The 25,796-nt window shown below is 44.5% G+C and overlaps 1 protein-coding gene across 4 annotated transcripts in view; it reads right to left on the minus strand.

The window, feature by feature from the left end:
• Window positions 1-11,295: 11,295 nt before the first annotated feature.
• RAB30 (RAB30, member RAS oncogene family) overlaps window positions 11,296-25,796 on the minus strand; it is a 64,232-nt gene continuing 49,731 nt past the window's right edge. For all 4 annotated transcript variants that reach the window (XM_077807616.1, XM_077807639.1, XM_077807624.1 and 1 more), the window contains exons 4-5: window positions 15,500-15,683; window positions 11,296-13,161 (exon numbers count right to left, since the gene is read on the minus strand). In XM_077807616.1, coding sequence (XP_077663742.1) covers window positions 12,911-13,161; window positions 15,500-15,683 — 435 coding nt within the window. In that variant the 3' untranslated portion in view covers window positions 11,296-12,910. The remainder of the gene's footprint in view (window positions 13,162-15,499; window positions 15,684-25,796) is intronic.

Genomic DNA, 25,796 nt, shown 5'->3' on the forward strand with positions numbered 1-25,796 from the left:
GGAGAGAGTTGATGAGGAATTTGTAAAGACTAATCCCTAGAAGAGCCAAGGTTCATAGGCTGGATTTGTTGATGTTACATAAAGAATCACCTCAAGAAGGGGAATTGTTAGACTAAACAGGTCACAGAGTTGTCTCTGAAGTAGTACAGAAATTCAAGGAACGGAGGTGTGACCCTCCTGTAGTTGGCCCACCTGCCACCAGAGGGCGCCACAACTGTGGATCCTTTAATATTTTAGGGAACAACCCTGTGCTGCTATGTGGAGACACTAGACCAGGGGTAGGCAACCTTGGGCACGCATGCCAAAGGCAGCATGCGAGCTGACTTTCAGTGGCACTCACGCTGCCCGGGTCCTGGCCCCTGGTGCTCCGCTGCTGGCCTGGGGCACTGGCCACTGGCCCCCTGCCAGCTGGGGTTCCGTCCACCAGCCTCGCTCAGCCCGCTGCCAGCCCCGGGTCCCGGCCACGAGTCCGGGGGGGGCTCTGCTGCCGGCCTGGGGTCCCGGCTGCCAGCCCGGGGTTCTGCAGCCAACCCCAGCTGTGGCCCACTGGCCCCCACCTGGGGCAGTGAGGGGTGCCGACAGCAGCAAGAGGGGGCACAGCTCAGAACCCCCACCTTAAAAATTGTTCCAGCACCACTATACTGGGATATTTTTAAGTCCTAATTTGCTGCTTACATCACCATCGTACCACGTGGAACAGCACACTGTGTTTGACGTTGAGATTAGAATGTACATGCAAGGACTGGAATCAGAATTTTGACAGATTTCAAGATTTCCAGCGATTTGGCCCAATGCTTTCTTTTCCAATTAAACCTGAAAAGTTCAACGAAAGCGACTTGGATTTGCCTGAATTTCAGTGGATGGGTGTTGAAGATTTCGAAATACAGCTCATTCAGTTAAAAAGCTCAGAATAGCGGGCATCAAAGTTTGGAGATCTGCGGAGTGCACTTGAAGCTATTGAGAGAGATCATGGGGCCTCTATTCTGACCTGCTGGATGTCCCTGCCAGTGAAATTTAACTGTTTGAAGGAAATTGCGTTTGCAATGCTTTCAGCATTTGGATCCACATACCTGTGTGAACAGGTATTTTCACACATGAAATCTGTCCTCTGTCCCTCTCGGAGCTGGTTAACAACTGATCACTCAGAAGCCTGTGTGCAGCTTAAAGTATCCAAATACATGCCAGACATTGGAAAACTCAGCAAGGAAAAGCAAGGGCACAGATCACACTAAATTGATAAGATCTGGATTTTAATTTAATTTTAAATGAAGCTTCTTAAACATTTTTAAAACCTTATTTACTTTACATACAACAATAGTTTAGTTATAGATTATAGACTTACAGAAAGAGACCTTCTAAAAATGTTAAAATGTATTACTAGCACGCAAAACCTTAAATTAGAATAAATAAATGAACACTCGGCGTACCACTTCTGAAAGGTTGCCGACCCCTGCACGAGACGGTCTCCTACAGGGGTCGGCAACCTTTCCAAGGAGAGCAGCCATTTTTTTGTTTTTGTCTTTGACCAAAATATTTCGAGAGCTGCATCACACACAAAGCTACTTGTAGAGTTAGAATTTATCAACTCATAATATTTGAACATATTAAAAGTTATTACTGCTCACCAATACTTTTAATTGGACTTCTGCAGTTTGAATTTGAATATAAACAGGAAGAGGCTCCGGGCTGGGGACTGGGGTGCAGGAGAGGGTGCGGGGTCTGAGAGGGAGTTTGGGTGCAGGAGCAGGTTCTGACCTGGGACAGGGGTTTGGGGTGCGGGAGGGGGTGTGAGGTGCAGGCTCTGGCCAGGAGGTGCTTACCACAGGCGGCTCCGGGCTGGCAGCACAGCAGGGCTCAAGCAGGCTGCCTGCCTGCCCGCCCTGGCCCCACACCACTCCTGGAAGTGGCTGGCTGCTGGCATGTCAGCTCTACGCACTGCCTCCACCCCCACCACCATCCTCACAGCTCCCATTGGCTGTGAACCGGCCAATGGGAGCTGCGGGGGCAGTGCTTGTGGGCGCGGGCAGTGCACAGAGACCTGCTGCCCCCCTCCCTGCAAGGAGCACATGCCAGGAGCCAGCTGTTTCCAGGAGTGGCATGGGGCCAGAGCCCTCCCGCGCCGCCGGCCAGGAGCTGCCTATGGTAAGCGCCTCCCGACCCGAGCCTGCACCTCGCACCACCTCAAAAAAGGGCTGCCTGCAAGGGGGCAGCCAAAGAGCCGCATGCAGCTCCAGAGCTGCAGGTTGCCAACCCCTGTGGTCTACTAGGTCATACATCCATCTGTGATGGATAGTGGGTGAACAAGCCAGTAAAGCCAACACACACAAAAGATTAAAGAATCAAATTCAAGCCATCACAGTGTTAGAAGCCCAGAGCAATCGGAAGTCAGAGACAGGATACATTTTTTAAGAAAACTGGACTGTGCACGGAGGAATAGGATCCTTCTAAAGCAGCGGTTCTCAGCCCGCAGCCCAATTAGCACACAGCTGCGGCCCAGCTCAGCTGCGTGCTAAAGGCCAGCCGGCGTGCTGGGGTCCACCAGGTTGCCAGCAGGCCAGTGTGAGGGGTCTGGGCTGTCCCGCTGCCCAGCAAAGCGGGGTCAGGGCCCCGGGGTCACCAGGCCGGCCCACAGCGGCGGGGGTGGGGGCTGCCACAGCAGGGGGTCGGGACTGCCGCGGCGGCCCAGGTAACACATTGTGGGCCGCACATGTAATAAATTGAGAACCACTGTTCTAAAGGAAGAGAGCCAAGCTGACAGTTTGCATTTTCAGCTCCACTCTATTGCAGTCTTCTTTCCCAGTCACAAAAAAGATCCAGAATACTCAACGTGCCATGCCATGCCCAGCATTTCCACTTGCCTTCTTCATTCAGCATGAGAAGAAGCCGAACAAGCATCAGTCCTTAGGGATAAAGTGACTTCTGTGAACAATACATAAGTCAATAATTTTGACTATAATTGTGAGTCGCATCAACAGAAAGTCTGGAAGGCCCATTGTCCCACTTGGGGACACAGACACCCCCCACACCCAACCCCCATTTCTACATTACTAATCATAGAATCATAGAATATCAGGGTTGGAAGGGATCTCAGGAGGTCATCTAGTCCAACCCCCTGCTCAAAGCAGGACCAATCCCCAACTAAATCATCCCAGCCAGGGTTTTGTCAAGCCTGACCTTAAAAACTTCTAAGGAAGGAGAATCCACCACCTCCCTAGGTAACGCATTCCAGTGTTTCACCACCCTCCTAGTGAAAAAATTTTTCCTAATATCCAACCTAAACCTCCCCCACTGCAACTTGAGACCATTACTCCTTGTCCTGTCCTCTTCTACCACTGAGAACAGTCTAGAGCCACCCTCTTTGGAACCCCCTTTCAGGTAGTTGAAAGCAGCTATCAAACCCCCCCTCATTCTTCTCTTCCGCAGACTAAACAATCCCAGTTCCCTCAGCTTCTCCTCATAAGTCATGTGTTCCATTCCCCTAATCATTTTTGTTGCCCTCCGCTGGACGCTTTCCAATTTTTCCACATCCTTTTTGTAGTGTGGGGCCCAAAACTGGACACAGTACTCCAGATGAGGCCTCACCAATGTCGAATAGAGGGGGACGATCACGTCCCTTGATCTGTTGGCAATGCCCCTACTTATACAGTCCAAAATGCCATTGGCCTTCTTGGCAACAAGGGCACACTGTTGACTCATATCCAGCTTCTCGTCCACTGTAACCCCTAGGTCCTTTTCTGCAGAACTGCTGCCTAGCCATTCGGTCCCTAATCACCGCTTTCTATCTTTGCAAAGCGCTGTCTGCAGCCAGGACTTCAGCCTGCAACCATTTTTACCAATGCTAAAGAAATTCAATAGCCATTAGCCACTAAACCCAGACTTGCAGGAGCCAATTGCAATGGGTTCAGCAAGAGCTGTTTTCACAGCAATGAATAGCACAGGCAGCCCAAGGGATTTAGAGAGTCAGGTATTCTATAGCATAGTCTCTATGGTGTCTTCAGAGACCATGGATTCACAGTTTAGTAAGCTCCCAAAGGCCTCCTTCCAGCGTTGTTTAATGGTCACATTGCCCTTGAGAGTGGAGGCATCTTGGAAACGTAAAGGGGTGGGGCCTTTGGAGCGTGGCCCATATATAGCTTTCGTTGCTTGAAAGAAGCTTTTCATGTCATCTTGGTCTATGAAACCTGGATCTCAGAGGCCTGCTCTTGCCACCATTTATTTTTGATGTCATGTAGCCTCCTTTGGACTTTGGCTTTGAGCAGGTGATAAGCCTCATGTTTTCATTGGTTAGAGGAATCATTTTGCCAGTTCCAGAATGCAGTTCTTTTCTGTTGAATTAACGCTAGGATTTCCTCCTTATTTTCATCAAACCAGTCTTGGTGCCGATGAGTAGAGTATCCTATAGTTTCAGCACATGCATTATGAATGGTATTTTTAAGTTGATCCCAGTGCTCTTGAATGTCCATGATGTTATCAGCTAAGTTAGAGAGTTTCTCAGACAGAGTTTGCTGGAATATCTCGCAGCTGGCTTGGTCCTGAAGTGCTTTGACATTGTACCGCTTTTGCTTAGTCTTTGGATGTTTGCAGTGTGGTGGAGCAAGCTGCATGTACATGACTGACCTTACTAATCAATAGTCTGTCCAACAGTGATCTGTACCTCTCATGGCTTGTGTTATACGGACATTGGCGTAATCTCCAGCTCTGACTATAACAGTCAAGAAGGTGCCAGTGTTTGGACCGAGGATGTTTCCAGTTGGTCTTAAATTTGTTACTCTGCCTAACGATGGTATTTGTGATGAGCAGGTCATGCTCCACACATTGGCTGAGGAAGAGAACATAATTTCCCACCCCTTCTTTGCCTATTGTGCCTCTCCAGAGTTGGGAGCCCCATCCAACTCTGGAATTGAAATCTTCCAGGAGGATGACTTTGTCTGCCTTAGGTGAGGACTGCATCGAGATCGCTATAAAACTGCTCCTTATTGCCTTCCTCATCATCAAGTGATGGGGCGGATGCGCTGATGATTGTGGCATATTGGTTGTTGCTGAGCTTGAGCCGAAGAGTCAGGAGATGCTCGTTGATCCCCATGGGACCCTCCAAAAGCTGACTGGTGATCCTCTTTTTGATGGCAAAGCCAATCCTGTGAATGCGTCTCTCTCCAGCTGGCTTTCCTTTCCGAAAGGTGTAGCCACCTCCGTCCTCTTTTACTTGGCCCTCATCGGCCCAGTGGGTCTCACTAAGAGCTGCAATGTCAATATTGAGTCTTGCCAGTTCTCTGGCAATTATGGCAGTTCTTCTTTCTGGGCATTCACGTGTTGAGAGTCCATAAGGGTGCGGACACTCCAGGTGGTGAAATTCATTGTCTTATAGCTCTTATTTTGGCTGCAGAGTTGAGTGAACCCACAGGATACAGCCATCCAGTAGGAAGAATGAGAGAGAGCCTATGTTTGGGGCACCTTTTCTAGCCCCCTCCCCATTTGGGGTGAGCAGAGGGGAGCCCGAAAAGGCCTGCTCAGTCACAGCTGCGGCTGTCAAAATGCACTTCTCTCATCCCAGCACAAGACGACCATCACACAGCTGCCGCCTGCATGCAGATTTGTGACTAAAGACTCCCAGAGATCACTGTGCTCCCGTCTTCCCTGCCACTTGTCCATCGCCGAGGGGCTTTGTGTGGGTGTGAGCCCTTTGGCAGAGGCCTGCACGTGAAATCTTTTAACGTGGGGAAACCAGTGCGCAGGCAGTGACCACACGAGACTCGGCAGGAGGAAAACCCTGAGCCAGTGGCAAGGGGATCCAAGACAGCCAGGGCCCTGCAGCCCTCATCCGCCTTCACAGCCGCAGAGTATTAAAAGGGAATAAATCTGCAATAAGCTATTACAATAAAATACTGTTTAGTAAACTATAAGGGATCAGACACTTATCTAGCACTTTGCTAGCAAGCCACCTTCGTGGTTTATCACTTTGCATAAATGTTTAACAAAGCAACGTTGTTTATGTTCAACTTCTAACAGACTGCAAATATATCCTTCACTCAAGCCAGACTTAAATCTTCATAAATATCTTCATAAATGATCTGGAGGATGGTGTGGATTGCACTCTCAGCAAATTTGCGGACAATACTAAACTGGGAGGAGTGGTAGATACGCTGGAGGGGAGGGATAGGATACAGAAGGACCTAGACAAATTGGAGGATTGGGCCAAAAGAAATCTGATGAGGTTCAATAAGGATAAGTGCAGGGTCCTGCACTTAGGACGGAAGAATCCAATGCACCGCTACAGACTAGGGACCGAATGGCTAGGCAGCAGTTCTGCGGAAAAGGACCTAGGGGTGACAGTGGACGAGAAGCTGGATATGAGTCAGCAGTGTGCCCTTGTTGCCAAAAAGGACAATGGCATTTTGGGATGTATAAGTAGGGGCATAGCGAGCAGATCGAGGGACGTGATCGTCCCCCTCTATTCGACATTGGGGAGGCCTCATCTGGAGTACTGTGTCCAGTTTTGGGCCCCACACTACAAGAAGAATGTGGATAAATTGGAGAGAGTCCAGCGAAGGGCAACAAAAATGATTAGGGGTCTGGAACACATGACTTATGAGGAGAGGCTGAGGGAGCTGGGATTGTTTAGCCTGCAGAAGAGAAGAATGAGGGGGGATTTGATAGCTGCTTTCAACTACCTGAAAGGGGGTTCCAAAGAGGATGGCTCTAGACTGTTCTCAATGGTAGCAGATGACAGAACGAGGAGTAATGGTCTCAAGTTGCAGTGGGGGAGGTTTAGATTGGATATTAGGAAAAACTTTTTCACTAAGAGGGCGGTGAAACACTGGAATGCGTTGCCTAGGGAGGTGGTGGAATCTCCTTCCTTGGAAGTTTTTAAGGTCAGGCTTGACAAAGCCCTGGCTGGGATGATTTAACTGGGAATTGGTCCTGCTTCGAGCAGGGGGTTGGACTAGATGACCTTCAGGGGTCCCTTCCAACCCTGATATTCTATGATTCTATGACTTTAAAAGGGTTCGGGGCCAGAATGGATTATGGGAGGAAGTATGTGGGGTTTGATACCCCAAACTGCTGAAGATCCCTTATTGCAACAGTAGCTCCTTTAGTACATTCTGTTACACTGAAACAGACATCATCGTGGTCTAAATATTGAGCACTTATATAGAGCTTTCCTAATGTTGAAAAAAAAACCCTGATACTTGACAGGAGAGATGCAGCTGGAAGGCAAAATTGTAAATCAAGAAAAATAAATCACTGGAAAAGAAGAGGTTCAGTCTTGAGAAACTTCACATTGAATATTCAAGAAAACAGAATTAGCATCACCTGCTATTTGACTGAGTCAGCATGATCAAGAAAGAGGACCTATACTTGTTCAACCGCTCGGAGTGACATTAGAAGCATTTTAAAATTCCCGTGGCATGCCACTCAGCAGTGGTGAATAGTGCTCATCCCTTCACTCCTACTGCTCAGGGTGGCACATTTCTTTCTGTAAAGTCAGAATTTGTGCCAGGGCTCGGTCCCAGCACCTCTTTTCATGCTGGGGCATAGCTCTAGCACCTCTTCTGCCATGGTGTCTGTGACGGGTTGGATCACAGAAACCCCTTTGGCGCTGCCAACTGATGTGCCAAGTCTATTCCTGCCCCTGCCTTCCCTTACAGCTTGGGACTCCAGAACCCTGCCTGGTTGTGCCAGACATGCTCCCCGGCTACAAACACAGACCCAGGTCTGAACCATGTCCCACAAACTGCAGGCTTACCTGAAAACAGCTTAAGAAATGTTCCTAACACTCAGATGCCCAACTCCCAAGGGGGCCCAAACCCCAAATAAATCTGTTTTACCCTGTATAAAGCTTATAAAGGGTAAACTCATAAATTGTTTGCCCTCTGTAACACAGAGAGAGATATGCACAGCTGTTCCCCCCCCCCCCCCGGGTATTAATACATACTCCGGGTTAAATAATAAGTAAAAAGTCATTTTATTAAATACAGAAAGTAGGACTTAAGTGGTTCCAAGTAGTAACCAGACAGAACAAAGTGAATTACCAAACAAAATAAAATAGAACACACAAGTCTATGCCTAATACAGTAAGAAAACTGAATACAGATAAAACCTCACCCTCAGAGGAGTTCCAGTAAGCTTCCTTTTACAGACTAGTCTCCTTCTAGTCTGGGTCCAGCAATCACTCACACCCCCTGTGGTTACTGTCCTTTGTTCCAGTTTCTTTCAGGTATCTTTGGGGGTGGAGTGGCTTGAGACAGCTGAAGGCCAAATGGAGGGGTCCCCAGAGGTTTAAGTAGACTGTCTCTTGTGGGTAGACACCCCTCCCTCCCCGTGTAGAATCCCAGATACAAGATGGAGTTTTGGAGTCACATGGGCAAGTCACATGTCCATGCATGACTCAGAACTTACAGATAGCAGCCATGGTTCACATGCTACCTTGAACCTCCTCAAGTATACTTATGTGGATTGGAGCCTTCCAAGATCCGTTGTCCATTACGTGTTTCTTGACTGGGCACTTAACTTGCAAATTCCTTTCTAAAGGCTGCCCAAATGCCTTACTAAGGCTACTTAAAATCAAACCAGTACACAGCCAATATTCATAACTTTGAATACAAACATGATACATGCATACAAATAGGAGGAATAGATTCACTAGATCATAACCTTAACAGAGATATGTTACATGGCATATGTAGAATAAAACATATTCCAGTTATGTTATATATACATTCATAAGCATATTTCCATAAAGCCTTATGGGGTGCAACGTCACAGTGTCCTCCATGCATTGAGCACATGCGGCCATGCTGCCGGGGCAGAGCAGCGCACACTGCAAAATGGCGTCCTCCATGCAGCATGGTCTGCTTGAGACCCAGCAGCTCTCTATGAATTAAGCAGTGTGTAAAGTATTCTATAGGGATCCCTGATCCTGTGCCACATTGCAAGTGATTTATAGCTCAGTGAAGAACCTTCCAAGCTAAGTCATTAGGTACTTGATGTGTGGTTTTGTGGACCGTGCTAGAAGATTTCTGTTATGTACCTTCCTGTATCCATCAGCTCCCCTTCTCTCAGTAAAGGGCAGCAGCCATTTGCACCAGGATTCAAAAGAAGTCTCATCATTATCTGCTGTGGTTCTTTTTTTCCATTTAATTCTGTCTTGTTTTTAAGAGAGTCTCTCTTGTATTATTTTTAATGATGTGATTATTGTAGGCTTTAATACCAGTCTTATTTGGGTGTAGCTCACACAATTGTTTTGGCTGTACTTACAAGCACCCAGCTGGATGATTCAAGGAGAGCCAATTAAATGGCCTTCCAGCACCAGTGTATCCAGGACCAACATCAATGCAAGGGTCACAGTTGAGAAAGCACTGAGGTTTGGCCTTTAGTCCATAAATTGACAAATGTGGCTCACACATCGGAGGATAAGAGTAAGTGGTTGTAAAGATTGAATAGAGGCCTAATGTCTCTAAAATGACTTACAGCTGGGCAGCATTTCTCAATATTGGAAAAAAAAGTAACTGGTTTTCTAACCAGCTCCTACTTTGGACAGTTACACTGTGAGTGGCATAGAGGAGGAAAAGAGAGAGTTCCTCCTTTTCCCCCAAGGATGGCACATCTCTTTCTCTGGAGAGCTACAGTGCCAAAGACATGCAATCGTTTCCAGAACTGATGGGCCAAGAAGAAACAACATTCTTTGAATATTACCTCATTTTTGGCGACCTGTTTCCATTAATTGCAGCATTTCCTATTATGCAACACTATTTTGTAGCCAGGATGATGAACATCTTCCCCTCTAAGGATTTCAAAACCTGCTGGATCTACAAGCCAGGACTGTATCATAAGCTGGCTATTCTCTAGAGCCTGAAACCTCCAGAACATGCAGATGGCTTAGAAAACAGAAGTTCTTAACTCACTTTTAAAACATGTGTTTCCTAAATAGTAGAAACTTATAATAAGAACAGCCACACTGGGTCACACCAAAGGTCCATCTAGCCCAGTATCCTGTCTTCTGACAGTGGTCAATGCCAGATGCCCCAGACGGAATGAACAGAACAGGTAATCATCAAATGATCCATCCCCTGTTCCCCATTCCCAGCTTCTGGCAAACAGAGGCAAGGGACACCATCCCTGCCTATCCTGGCTAATAGCCACAGATGGACCTATCCTCCATGAACTTATCTAGATCTTTTTTGAACCCTTTTATAGTTTTGGCCTTCACAACATCCTCTGGCAAGGAGTTCCACAGGTTGACTGTGCGTTGTGTGAAAAAATACTTCCTTCTGTTTCTTTTAAATCTGCTGCCTATTAATTTCATTTGGTGACCCCTTTTTCTTGCGTTATGAGAAGGAGTAAATAACACTTCCTAATTTACTTTCAATTATCCTTGATTCTGGCCACTTAAAGATGAGCATACTGTTAAGGGCATCCACAGAAAGACGTAACTAATTTGTTCCCAGCTCCTTACTCAACTGGCTCTGATGTGCTCAATTTGATGGTGAAAACTTTTTTTTTTTTTTTTTAATTTTTAACAAAAAAGCCCTTTACAGACACAGTAAATACTTCTCTTCCCAGTAGTGACTTTGGGGTTTACCTGGTCAGAATGTGTTCAGTGCATGAAAATAAAAATTTCCCCGACCCTTAACATCATCCAATAAAAAGTGCACTGGTTATGACTTGCAATGTAAAAGAGAGGTTTGAGGAAAATGCTTGAGCATTTCATCCTTGACTACAGGAAATGAAAAACAAGCGTAATGTGGCACATGTAGCCACATTACTCCACTCCTCCTGGCAACTTTACCAAGTACCTCTACCTTAGCAACTGATATACTATGTAGAAAAATCCAGGACCTGAAGAGTAAGAATTTTTTTTAAAAATACTATGATATTTTAGTGAGATGGCAGCATTATCCCACAAGGCATTTACCACAACACTTAAGTGACCTGCAAAATCAGCTATGTAGGAGCTGGGTGGTCTTTAAGAGGTCAAACAAAACTGTACTGGAAATTTAAGGGGTATTTTTAAAGGAAGTCAGTTAAGAAAGGAATCCTCCGTACTGGAGATGCTCCTTAGTGCTGGCTTCATTGTATTACCAAGCACAAGAGAAACCGCTGAGTCAAACAAAATTTTCCCGTTCTAAGGGAAAAAACTGACATGCTACGGCAGGAAATATGTATTACAAAGTGGCTATATTACACTCTTGATCCACAACACACACACTTCCCACTGAAAATCAAAGGCACAGTAAGAGAGACCCCAAAATCTGTTTAGGAAAATGTGACAAAGCATTTTAAAAGACCATTTTTATTTTCAAGATTTACTTATTGGCAGCTTTTTTCATGTTAATACAAAAGGCCAGTCAACATCTTCAGCAAATAATACATGATATCGAGCTGATTAATGCTAAGTTACAATGTATCACAGCCACAAAGTTACCAAGAGTTTTAGCCTCATTCAGGTCAATAAAACGGATACCAAACATTTAAGAATGATTTTCTACGTATGCGTCCAACCTCTTTTTCCAATTTTGCTTTAACATCAGTGTGTAAAGTCCAATGTATTATTAGAACATGGCACTAGAGGTGTAATATAAGAAATACCATAGTGCTTCCACATTAGAGGTTTTATATAAAGAAATTGCCTAAGCAAATAATTATACATACATTGGTGTCTGAGACTTAAGAGTACAAAGTAACAAGAAAATTAAATGAATCTATGGTCATGGATCCAAAAGCTATTAGAATACAGTCAATGCCAAACTGGTACCTTGAATTGCTTCTCCAAAGTACAGGTTCATAAGATGATCATTGGATGAGTAAGACACAAAATGATTCATAACAACACTTGCTGCCATTTTCACTTAAGCTTAAAAAAAAAACATACAAAATTGTATGCTTGCTTCTCAAGTAAGACCTGTAACTACAAGCTTTCATTACTCAAACACACTGGACTGCCATCTAAAACTGTGCTCTGCCTTTGAACCCTTATACATGATCAGTGCAAACACAATATTTTGGTCAGATCTGATCTGTTTAGAACTCCATCAGTCAGTATTCTCAAAGCTAGTTCATTACACTAGGAAATTACTGTTTACAGAGCTTTTATGACTCAAGAAAAAAAGTCTTTGCACCCCACAATTGACATCAAAGAAGCACAGTCCTTACCCACTATGTTCAGGCTGAGAAAAAGAGGTAATGATATTTTATGGACAGTGCTTGTTAGCATACTTTCACTACTTACTCTAAGTTACACATTCAGAGGACAGTAATGTAATAAAACTAGGTTTGGTCTATGAAATATTCAGCCGGAGTGCTAGCACCAAACGGAGTGACTAAGCCAGTATCCATATCTTTTTTCAAATCGTTGTTTGTTTGGAAACGTTGATATATACGTTTTTAATTCCAAGTTCATGAAAGTGCCTGCAGATGAGAGATATAACACTAATTCAAAACATACAATTGAGTCCTGCATCAGGATGCTGTGGGCATATACACATCCTAAGCATTCATTTGGCTGGCAGCCTGGAACAATGCCAGTACTGTATAGTCCAAGGCTTAAAGTTCATCTTTTTTCAAAAGGACTAAAGGCGTGCTGCAAAAGAGATCCTGCATTCTTCTGTATCATCCAGGGAGGCTGTTCTAGTCTCCAACGGAAAGTGATGTAGCAGCCCATGCTCTGGATTTGAACGAGCGCCTTGTGCAAACTATTTTTGCTAACCAACTCCAGAGACTGCAAAAAAGATTAAACCATATTATATTCTGCTATGTTGACCTGCAGGTGGAGCGGCCAGCCTGCCATGCTTTAAGATCGGGAACCTGACTTAGGTGTGAGTCAGATGGGTCAAAGTGGCAGGAATTGCCTTCACTGAGATATATCTCTGCAAAAAACCTCTTGGCCCATTTGGGGTGGATCTTGGGCCAGCCCTTAATTGAAATTGCAGCAAGTCAAATAGCTGATACTTTTCCCCTCTCCTGGTAACGGGGATGCCACATTGTTCACAAGCGTATTCTGTCTTGCCTCACTGATCAGCCGGCAAGCTAAGTCCAGAAAGAGTTTTTCCACGTTATCCGATTCTTTAGCAGAAGTTTCTAGATAGTACATGTTTTGGGCCTCTGAAAATTCTTCAGCTCTTTGTTTGGAGACTTCTCTTTTCTCGGCTAAATCAATCTTATTACCTGCATCAATAAAATATTTTAAGAAAGGGAATTAATTCGACTTGTAAGACAAAACCAACAGAAATTGATCTGGAAGAAAGGAACCATTTGTCACCATGTGTCTCGCGTTAGGTTCTTTATTTTAAACAAACTATTAATCTTATAAAGCTACAAAACTAAATGCTCACTCTCCTGTCCCCCCAAAAAGTGGATTCTCTGATAGATAACCAAGGCTTTTTAATATTAGCTCGCTTAATGGAATTTTCCCCAGGAACATGCAAGCCATTTAGCATTAATTTTGTGCTAATGCACCTGTTTAATATCAATTGGCATTAAAGGATTTCCCTTTTAATGTCTATTGAACAATCACTGGTTCTTGCTCCAAGGAGCACTTAAAATGTCAATTATTGCATGTGGGGACGCCAAATACAATATTTTTTTCACATAATTATGAGCTTTAAAAGAGACCTGCTCTCCAGTTTTAATTACATGTTTTTGTTCATTATATGGTTACTGAACACGGGGAATGAATGGGTGTAAGAAAGCTGATAGAACTAGGTGAGGTGAGGAACCCTCCCCCATAGGGAGATGTCATTTTCAGCTTATGGCAGAACAGATCAACATTTGTGTAGGGAATAAACCGACTAATGATTAATCTGATATTAACTGCAGTTGGTTTGGGAAGAAGTGGGAGTTGAGAAAAGGATCCCTTTCCACTGCCGTCATTTCCATCCAACAACCTCTCCTTTACAATGTAATGGTTCATGGACATATTCTATATGACGTTACATTTATAGAAAGTTAATAAGCAATTATTGGAGTATAGAAGCATATAACCATCTATAACTTGGTAAGAAGCACATCAGTAGAAGGTGCTACAGATGGTTATAAGCAACCTACTGGATTCTAGCAATTTATTAGCACATTATTGTTTATTAACCTTTTATAAACTATTTATAAAATATACTGTACCTTTAATCTACAGTGTGAATGGTTTCTTGTCACAGAACCTCTAAGCATTTTAGATTGCATTGTTAGTGTGCATTAGGGCACCTAGAGTCTGGGATAAGGGTCTTTTTAATTTTAAAATCCAAATAAAGACTAAATACACCAGATTCTTCTGTAGAATTGTACTATCTACTCTTTAAATATTAAGCTATTTAAAAGAGAGAGAGAGAGAGAGATATCTTTCTGTTGAATAACCATCTGACTAACGCTTTCCTCAAATTATGTGTCCATCATTCTTCGACTATGCTGAGACCTAGTCCTTTGACCAAGTCCCTGAAAAGTGATGTTTTGACTACCCGATTTGGAAAACAAAGTCCACCATTGCAGAATGCTAATGGGCCTCGTCACTGTGTATACCTTGGTGCACTCTTCTGGTAGCAAACTGATGGCTGATGGCTGGATTTGCTTCATCTCAAGCAAAGGACGTTACTCAACGTGGCATTTTCTTCATTTAAATATTTTTTAATTCTCTAAAAATCCATGTGAAATTCTGATTTAGTACCAGTGAAAGGTGTAGCGTCATGGCCCTGGAGACAGAAACCTTCTGTTTATTCACAGGACAGGGTTGGTACAGACAGCAGCAGATGATCTTCTCCACGGCCCTGCACTGTGCCTATTAATGAGGGAGAGGAGGAAGACACTCCAGGCTCCATATGCCCACTGAGTCCTTGACCTCTCTGCTGAGAATGCCAACTGGAATGCCAACTAGTTTTTGTGATGCTGACACATGCCACTGCAACAGGACTGAGGCCATCAAAGCATAGTAACTTTCAGCCACTACCAACCTGATCTAGATATGAACTGGGAACCTAGAGGTGTAAAGCTCCAGTTACTCTTTCTAAACTGCAACTGCACAGTCAAAGCCATGGGGCTAAATAACCAAATACATAATTCATTCAGTGGAAGGGAAAGTGAAACAATCATTAAATGGTTCCTGGTTTGTTTGGGCTTTCTACCTAAATACGGCCCTCCATGCTGAACAACCTTACATGGCTTAAGATGGCCAACACTTTGAGAAGCAGCAGTTGCTATTCTGAGTTGTGTTTTAGTGCATTGGCTTTATGTATTGGAGGAGTCATTCAGATACAGTCGTTGTCTTGACAATTTCACTCAGATGAATGGCTTTATGGTAAGATGCTACAGAGATACAGGTTCAGAACCTACTGGCATCAAGGGGTGTCCAGTCCAGCATATTTGAAGGAGATCCTGACACTATGAGATAAAATAAATGCAGTATTTTCCATTGCTAATGCCTCTATCTGCCAATGACCCTAGTCAAACTCCAGACGGACATGGCTGATTATTCTCTCTTGGAGAAATGAGCTCTTATAAAAGCACAGTCCTCACTTACCCACTAGCACAGTTATGACCTTATTGCTGGCATACTGTTCTATTTCTCGCAGCCATTCGGGAAGGCATCGGAAGGATTCTTCACAGGTTATGTCATAGGTCAATATTAATGCATTAGCGCTGCGATAATAACTCTGCGTAATGGACCGGAATCTCTCCTGCCCTGCCGTGTCCCAGATCTGCAGCTTTTGGCACAACAGGAAGGGGAGAAAGGGGAGGAGAAAATACATATTAAAAAAAAAAACCATAAAAACCATCCTTTACTTAGCATCAGGGCAGCACCTAAATGCTTTCAGGGGAAACCCAATGGTGGGAAATCAGGTAACTTTTAATCCCGTTGGCTCCCTCTTCCACCCCACCCCCCAGTTTTGTTTCTCTTCTTGCATCTAAAGATTTAAATTCAAGGCACTAAGTCAGCTGGCATTCCAGCTGATTTCCCTGGAAGCAGCAGGCCTGTAAGCTTTCATGTGACTGAGCATTTCAATCAGCAGTGGAAGAAGTAAGCCATGCTGGCTTGGAATTCTAATGCTGGCATTACAGGGAGAAAACAAATGCCCCCTGCATTGAAGACAATGACAACAGCTGAAAAACGACGACAAAACATCTCCCCCAGCTGCAAATGAAGTTACCCTGTTTCAAATGAAGAGTGCGAGGGAGGAGGGTGGGGAGAGAAACCATAAGAAAGAATCAACAGCTTGGACTTGTGTGTGAACTTTCAGCCAAGCATCTCAAGGTTCTCGCTCTGCATAGCCTTGCACAGGTCACCTCACTGCTCTCTGTCCCCAGTCTGGAACTGTAAGGAAGGGCACATACCCACTTACCTAAATCAAAGGGATTGTTAAAGCTGTTTGAGATCTTGAAAGGCAATATAGAGTAGAAGTGCAAAGTACTATCATTTACACCATCATATCAGGGGTGCGGGAGGAGAGAGAGCTTTTAAAATAACATTGGCCCTGATCCTGTAGGGAGTTCTGTGTCCTACCACGCGTCTGCCTACATAGAAATCACTACAGGATTGGGTCCCTAAAATCATGTTCGCTGGTCAATGGCATTTCAGATTAGTTACAAAGATAACAAGTGACCTCAATCCATACTAAAACAGAGAAGTGCTTAATTGGAACATGACCAAAAAGGACACACACTGCAGCCCATGTTTACACTGGGAAAATTAACCAACAATTTCAAAATCGTTCTAACTTGTGGTTCAGCTAATCTGGTATTAAATTGGGGAAAAGGTATGTAAACATGGCTCAGATGACAGAACCATTTTCACAGAGGTTTAGTAAATCTGCTGAAATGCCAGTCTAATCAAAATGGTACCAACCACTACAGCCTACAGCTGAACCAGCGTTCAAACCAGTCTGAAGTTTGGGGTAAGTTACTTCTCCACTCTATGCAAAGCTTTTAAGATTCTGAATTCTTAAGTGCTCTGTAGCAAGATGCCATTGGCAAGAAGGAGCTCAAAAAAACCAAACAAGTACATGTGGAACGGTAGATGCAGCCAGAGCTACAAAGAATTTCCTACGGCTTAGCAGAAATTTAGGAAGGTTTTGTTAGTGTAAGCAGAGTCAGGATGAACTCCACCCTGACATCTGGTGGTGAGTTGTGGCAAGTGGAAAAGAACTTCAGGGGCTGATCTCATTTGCATAGGCAAACCCACCCCACCTAGGATGAGCCCATAGCTGCCCAAATGGTCACTTTGGCTGCTGTGGGATCCCCAGTTTCTCTGTTATTGGGGCAGGAAGAATAAATTGTTATCCTGATTATGTGAATCAAGGACAGTGGAACTGTACTTGGCCTTTTATTATGATGGAGGGACTCGCCATCAACTAAGTAGCACTCGCTAGGCAAGGGACATGGGTTCCAAAACTCAGTGAATTGAGAGAGGCTTGGGACAGGTATCAAGTGTAGGTAGTCTCTTGGCCTATCTAAGGCTGTGATCAAGTGTCTTGATGTTTTGGGTCTTTTGGCCTTGAGATGAAAACCTTGTCTGTGTCTCTTACACCTTGAAGTGAAAAAATTATTTAAGTTGTACCTGGTGGTGTGGGCCCTTTGTAAGGGCCTGAATCATCAGTTGCACCTCCTTCTCTCGCCACTGTGGAATATCAGAGCTAATTTTGGGTCTATTAGGAATCTAGTTACAGGTGCTGAGCGGAATTCGCTTTGGGCTTACGGTGCATGAGCACTGAGGCTCCTACTACTACAAGCTGAAATCACTAAAGAGCTAAAAATTACTAAGAGCTGAAATCACTGAGCACTGTGTTAAGTAGGGGGGAGCCTGAAGATATATGGCTGCGCAGCTGGCGGAGCGGACCGGCTGGCCAAGTGGAGCAGTTCGCGGGACGGCTGGAGCAGCTCGCGGGACGGCTGGCGGATCGGATCGGAGTGAAGCCCCATGGAGAGGCGGGGCAGTCGGCTTTGGATCATCAGTCGGCTTTGGATCATGTAAGGTGTCCTTTACCTCTTTCCCCCCCACACTCCATTTTCACCCAGACTGGGGAGTAACACTCTGCAGATGAACTTTTGAACTCTAGGGCTGGACTTTTGGGTTTAGACTTTTGGGACTTTGGACTCAAGAGACCTTTGGATTGTTGGACTCAAGAACCAAAGGGAAAGGACATGGCTCAATTTGCTGGGGTGGGTCTTTGCTCATGGTTTGGTTGATGAACCCTAGTTGTGGTGTTTTCCCAATTTAATGCTGATGTCATTTATCTCATGTTATTACAGATTTTCTGCTACACCGAGACTCTGTGCTTGTGCGAGGGGAAGTATTGCCACTTTGAGGCGCCCAGGGGTGTGTGTAAGATTTTCCCAGGTCACTGGGTGGGGACTCGAGCCGGTTTTGCATTTGCTTTGTTGAGAGGGAACCCCTATGTACTGAACCCGGCCCTTGCTGTTATCAACTCGGCCTGGCAGAAGGGTTACATTAGCAAAGCCACATTATTACTGAAAGAAGAGACGTTGTAGGCCCTGTAGAAATCACGATTATAGTATGTTCTCCTGCAAAGAGACGTAAAACACTGGAAGTCCTGTCTGCTCTACACAAACAAGGATGATCTCCTGCCACTTTTCACAGAAGTAGTGCCAGAGTGCTAATGGCCATATTTCCTTTCCGCCACTGGTGTGCAGGGTACTGCGCACTGGTTGTTTGCCACCCCTAGCCCACAGTGGGCTCTTTTCTGCTGTATATACTGATATTACAGGATATCCTTTGGATGGAATTGGCCATCAACATCTGCCTTTGCAGCACATTTGTCTACCACCTACAACACATTTCTTGACTAAATTCTAATAAGTAGATCTAGAGATATCAGATGACCTTAAAAATTCTCCAAATCATTGGTCTCATGCCTAAATACAACTGTTGCATGAAACAAAAATGTATAAAACTTTTGTCGGTTGTTAAAATGATGAACTTTTGGTCATCTAGAATAAAAGACAATTTTGTTTAAATGTGGTCAATGATTCATAATGAAGGAATGTCTCAAATTTCAATATTTTAACTCAAAGGGGCACTTCTCTATTTCAGGTTTTGGTTTTTAAAGTGCCTATCTGAATATCTGAATGGTTGAAATCTGATTAGAAAGAACTACTACATTTTGGCAACCTTTGGTGGAAAGGTTAAAGTCAATGGGAATTTTCCCTGTTCTCAGAAGATCACGACAGAGTGAACAAAACTTAAAATATTCTAGCTCAAGGGGAACATGAAAGTTAAATTGTGTCAACCATGACATTACAGGTAATCTATATTATATTAGCTTCCGAGAGATGAGAGCCCCACTTAGCCCATTATCTGATTCCAGGCCTTAGGGTCCGACTTTGAAAAGCTGCCTCTGATTTTGTGGAGAGAAAATTAATTGTGGTACCAGTTCCCAGAACTCAGGCATCACACTGCCTGATCTGTTGGCACATGGTGTTTAGATGGTTAAGTATTTAGAACTGCAAAATTGTAAGCACAATTCCTTGTGGGTGCAAGTCAGGTGTCAGGTTGAATCTGCTTTAAAAATCAGGGTCTCTGTAATTTGTTTTTGTTTCTGTGGGTTTGATGTTTCTGTTACTTTAATAATGGTTTACTGATGCGTACACACTTTGTATTTCTGCAGGATATTCTAGGGATGATCTCTCTGGACTCAAAATGGCTTTTTGATGAGGATGTTCTATCACACCAACATGATGAACTTTGAAATTGGAAGAAACTGCTTTGGGGAACAACAGGACAGAAGCTTCTGTGATTGGATTTAGCTGTCATTCAACCCACTTGCTAGATATTTAAGTCAGAAGAAAAGCCCTAGAATTTGTGTTCATTGATAAAGATATGCTTTCAGACAAAATGTGTGTGTTTTTAATCACAGTTCAGCTTCTCTCTGCCAAAGTAAGTGAATTTACCATCTATACTTTTCCATTTTATGGTCTTCCCAGGGAAGTCAAAGGATGTTGCCTGACTTACACATGAGAACACAAAGTTATCTGGATGTTATTTCTTGGGGAAATATCCTACAGGCTGGTTTCAGAGTAGCAGCCGTGTTAGTCTGTATTCACAAAAAGAAAAGGAGTACTTGTGGCACCTTAGAGACTAAGGAATTTATTTGAGCATAAGCTTTCGTGAGCTACAGCTCACTTCATCATGAATGCATCCGATGAAGTGAGCTGTAGCTCACGAAAGCTTATGCTCAGATAAATTTCTTAGTCTCTAAGGTGCCACAAGTCCTCCTTTTCTTTTATCCTACAGGCTGTAGGCACTGACTCTGTGGGTGCTCTGGGGCTGGAGCACCTACAGGAAAAAAATTGTGGGTGCTCAGCACCCACCGGCAGCCCCGTGGATCAGCTCCTTCATCCCCACGAGCCCTCCTGCTGGGCCACACTGATCAGCTCCTCCTCCTCCCTCCCAGCGCCTCCCACCCCCTGCAATCAGCTGTTCAGCAGCATACAGGAGGTGCTTGGGGCAGGGGGAGGGGGGTGGAACAGGGTCAGGAAAAGGTGGGGGAGGGGGCAGAATGGGGCAGGAAGAGGCAGGGGTGGAGTGGGGGCGGGATCTTGGGCGGAGCAGGAGTCGAGCACCCCCTTGGAATTGGGGAAGTCGGCACCTCTGCTACAGGCCTCAATCTCCAAAAATTCACATACATCTCTAACTTCATACATAGGAATAATTCTGTTGAGTTCAATGAGACCACCCCTGTGCGTAAAGTTAAGCACATCCTTAAACGATTGCAGGATTGGGATTATGTCTGATTACCCCTTCAACTGCTATCCACTTAGCTTGAATTTATTTTTGTAACCTTTTAGGCATTTCTCAAGGTTCCTTCCCCACTCTGAACGCTAGGGTACAGATGGGGGGACCTGCATAAAAACCCCTAAGCTTACTTTTACCAGCTTAGGTTAAAACTTCCCCAAGGTACAAACTATTTTACCCTTTGCCCTTGGACTTTCTTAATAATAATAATAATACCGGTTAGACGTTTGGTGACAGCAGCGAAAGAGCCCGTTTGGAAATGTCTTTTCCCCCAAAATCCTCCCTTACCTTTACACCCCCTTTCCTGGGGAAGGCTTGATAAAAATCCTTACTAATTTGCACAGGTGACCACAGACCCAAACCCTTGGATCTTAAGAACAATGAAAAAGCATTCAGTTTCCTAAAAGAAGAATTTTAATAGAAGAAAAAGAATCACCTCTGTAAAATCAGGATGGTAAATACCTTACAGGGTAATTAGATTCAAAACATAGAGAATCCCTCTAGGCAAAACCTTAAATTGCAAAAAGGCACAAAAACAGGAATATCCATTCCATTCAGCACAGCTTATTTTCTCAGCCATTTAAAGACATCAGAATCTAAGCATATCTAGCTAGATTATTTACTAAATTCTAAGACTCCACTCCTGTTCTGTCCCCAGCAAAAGCATCACACAGACAGACAGAGAGGCTTTGTTTCTCCCTCCCCCCACCTTTTGAAAGTATCTTGTCTTCTCATTGGTCATTTTGGTCAGGTGCCAGCGAGGTTATCCTAGCTTCTTAACCCTTTACAGGTGAAAGGGTTTTTCCTCTGGCCAGGAGGGATTTTAAAGGTGTTTACCCTTCCCTTTATATTTATACTCTGAAACCTTTATATTTATGACAGCATTAATCAGATCTACATAGAGTAGCTGTGGCTTGAGTGTTTTTTTAATTTTGATTTTGTCAGAAAAGATCAAGCAGACCAAAAAACTAGCCCTGGATCACACAGAGTTTCATATGCTGTATCATGCAAAAGGATATGAAGAGATTCAGAACTTTCTTGTCTTGATTTTTACACAGAGGTCTCTCCCTGAGTTTTCTTCACTATTCTTCAAACTGAGATGACTTGCAAAGACATCTCACATTAGCAAGTCTGTCTGCATAGATTCTGGAATGCAATCCTAAAAGCTCTAAGGACATTTTCCCAAGCAGTCTTGAATACCAAGAACTACTCCATAAATAGTGCTGCTCTCTCATCTTAGCCCTTAACCATGGTGCAGGCGGTGGGTGGAGTGGATGGAGTCACCACGTGGGAGCTTTGCAATGAGTTTATAGGCAGAGAAGTCCCTAGTTTGAGTGACAGGTCATTTTGATATCTCAACTTTGCATGCCTGAGTCACACCTGCTTGCTAATATACAAGTATTTACTCCTGTTAGCACTGTTGAGCAAATACACCTGTGGGAGAGTAAGGTGGATTCTATTCTGCCTCACACATCAAGAAAAATCAATTAGGTTCCGATTGCAGAATCTCTCACCACCAGTGCTGGTGCAAGAGGCAGAAAGAACCCAGCTTGACTTTCAGACCCCAAGTAGTGACTGTCAGTTAAATCTGCAGGGCCCGTTTTCCCTCTCACTTACACAAGTTTCACATTGGTTTAACTTCACTGACTGACTTAAACGTAGTTGTTCTTGATTTACACCAGTGTGAGAGAAGAATCTGGCTCAGCATCTTTGGATCAGGACCATATAGAGCAGTGGTTCTCAAACTAGGGCCACCGCTTGTTCAGGGAAAGCCCCTGGCGGGCCAGACTGGTTTGTTTACCTGCCGCGTCCGCGGGTTCGGCTAATCGCAGCTCCCACTGGCCGCGGTTCGCCATGCCAGGCCAATGGGGGCTGCAGGAAGGGTGGCCAGCACATCCCTGAGCCCATGCCGCTTCCTGCAGCAGCAAACCGCGGCCAGTGGGAGCTGCAAATCGGCCGAACCTGTGGATGTAGCAGGTAAACAAACCGGCCCGGCCCGCCAGGGGCTTTCCCTAAATAAGCGGTGGCCTTAGGTTGAGAACCACTGATATAGAGAATGAACATGAAAATTCTTCACTCCTAAATGTCACCTGTCAATAGCACTGCTAAATATAATACAACCCTATCTAATTGTAGGCTGCTTGAAATAAGGGTTGATTGATTAGATAGATAGATAGATAGCGCTCTCTCTCACACACACTCACACGCACACATTCAAATGTTTCAGCTGACCCTATCTGGATAGACAGGGCTGTGTCTGCTTTGTAAAGATTCTCGGCCTATAAGCCTTCTGCACTGTACAATGGTGGCTACTTAGGGCTGGTCTACGTTAAAGGATTTTTGCAACAGTGTGCCAAACTGGTATAAAGCAAGGATTGTGTCAGTCTCCCTTACCCAGGGTGCAAAAATCCCAAATGCAGGCAAGACCTTAGTACGTAATGCTTTCTCTCCTGTTGCTCCCTCCCTAGCTTCAAACCACTGTGCGCAACATTGAGTTAATCCTGGTGGTAACGCACTTGTTATGGTAAGTAAGTGTTATCCCCATTTAAGGATAGAAAAATGGAGACAAAAAGGGACAGTCACTTGATCAAGGCCACAAAATGGGGGTGTCACCAAGGCCAGAATTAGCACTCTGGAGATTGCTGGTTCTCAAGCCTGTGCTCAGATCATATTTTGCTATCATCAGCTGCCTAGTATTTACTAAAGAACCTCCACAAGATACAGGTTTGCACGAGCACCTCACTGACAACCTTCAGAGTGACTTTCCAGTATAAAAAGAAGTTGGAAGAGAGAAACAGAAAACTCCCAAGTTAGAGAAGAATGGGCCCAAGATTTTCAAAATCTGTTGCCTAAAACTAGGCTCCTGCATCCATAAGTGGTATGATTTTCAAGAGAGCTAAGCAGCCAGCATTTCTATTCCAAGCAGGCCATTTATTTAGATGCCTAAATATTGCATTAGCAGCCTAACATTAGACTCCCACTTTAAGAAAATTTTGGCCTGGAATTGTCCTTGGGAGAATTAAAGTGGAAGAAAAACCCCTCTTTCTGTGTGGTCTGCAAACAACTCCTTCCCATATGTTATCTTGCCATAAAGGTTATGTCCCTTCTAATGCAGCCAAGGTCAGTGCGTGCTGGGCTTATTGACACAGAAGTACAAGCTACATGAGTAAGAGCTGCCTGGTGCCCCTTCCCCAAGTATATCAATTGATTTTTCTGATCGATGCTCCTGTGGGATTTCCATTTTTTCCTTCACCTTATATGAGCAAAGAGTCTACTCAGCCCCACTCATGAATTTTGTGTCTCTCGAAGAGGATGAATGTACATGTATACAGCACCCCTATGAAGAACCCAAATCACAAATTATACACATAGACCACCACTGGTCTGCAGCCACCCATAGTTTGAGGGTAGGAATGAAGACACCTCTGCATGGTAGGAGGTGTGTGGTAAAATGCCCTTCCTCTTTCTAAAATGTGCCATGAGAACTGTAATCCCTCTAGAGAGCAGACAGGACATCAAGGCCAAAACTTTTCAAACTAAGGAAGGAAGGATTGTCTTGTGGCTGATGCACACTACATCAGACTTCAGGGGTCCGGGCTCAAATCCCAGCTCTGCCACAGACCGACTGTGTGACCTTGGGCAAAGTCATTTAGTCTTTTTGCAATTCCTTTCCCAGTTTATAAAATGGAGATAATACAATTCTACTTCCTTTCTCTCACCCTTTGTCTGTAGGGATTGTAAGCTCCTATAGCAGGGACAGTCTCTTACTACAGATTTGTACAAGCCCTAGCACAATGTGGCTGGGGACTCTAGACACTCCTATAATTAAAAAAAGTCAATCATTAGGTGCCTAAATCCCTATTTAGGCAAACTATAGCCTGATTTTCTCAGATGACCTGAGGACCCCAAGGGAGCTGCAGGTTCTCAGAATATCTGATAAAAATCAGGCCACTTTTCATCACGTAAATAGATTTAGGTACCCGACTTCAGGCACCCACATTTGAAAATATTGCCTTGTGTGTTTAATCCACAGCAAGTAATTTGCACCACCTTGGCTCTCTCATCTGAGTACCCACTAGAATACCAGAAGGGAGAGAAGAGAAATCAACTAGTTTTTCATTTCCATCTGTGAGCTTGTACTAGTATAGCAGGGAATTGAACCCTAGGCAAACTTCAGGGGTCAACTGAAACTTTCACAGCATTGAATGCACGGATCATCACACTTCCCACCCACCTTGTCACACTAGAGTCATCCAGTTTCTCCAAGGCCAGCCAGCTCAACCAAAACTGGAAGTATTTCTAGGGCCTTTCAGTCCTGCAGAACTCCACAAGCCTGCAGGTCTACACCAGTGAATCTTAGGAGCTCTGTAGGGACAGAGCTGCAATGACTACAGCTGGCGGAGGAGAGAGCATTCCACATCCAAATTAACAGGAGTTCAGTAAATGGAGGTTGAACTGAAATAGTTCTTTGCACATCCATAAACCCTAATACGCAAGCACTGTACAAATAAGGATTGAGTTTTGCAACACCCTTCTTCAAAGGTAGACTATTATTATCCTCACAGATGAACAGAGGCACAGCACTGAAATGATATGCCCAAGGTCTAAACAAGTCAGAGCCAGGAATAGGACTCAAGAGTCCAGCCTTTTCCAGGCAATAAGGCTACAAGCACGCTCTCTCTCTCCTATATGTCATCACAGAGCTTCAAACACCCGACAATTGCTTCCATCACAGATTACAAAGAGAAAAATTAATACTAATTCACCTAAACCTGGACAGTAGCACAACCAGTGGCAGATTTAGAGTTAGTGGGGCCCTGTGCACAGCTTCATTTTTGGGGGCCCCCCCTTGGGACCCAGCCAAGAAAAAGAACATTCTCTCTTATCCCCCCCCCCCCAATTTTTCATTCTTTTTTTCCTTCATCCCCCTCCTATATTAGAAGTAATGGGAAGTAAATGAAAAGGTGAGGTACCTTGATTGGGGTAGAGGGTTGGGGTGCAGGAGCTGGGCTCTGGGAGGGAGTTTGGGTGCGGGCTCTGGGCTGGGGTGCAGGCTCTGGGCTGGGGC

This window comes from Eretmochelys imbricata, chromosome 1, assembly GCF_965152235.1.
Source record: "Eretmochelys imbricata isolate rEreImb1 chromosome 1, rEreImb1.hap1, whole genome shotgun sequence".
Taxonomy (NCBI): domain Eukaryota; kingdom Metazoa; phylum Chordata; order Testudines; family Cheloniidae; genus Eretmochelys; species Eretmochelys imbricata.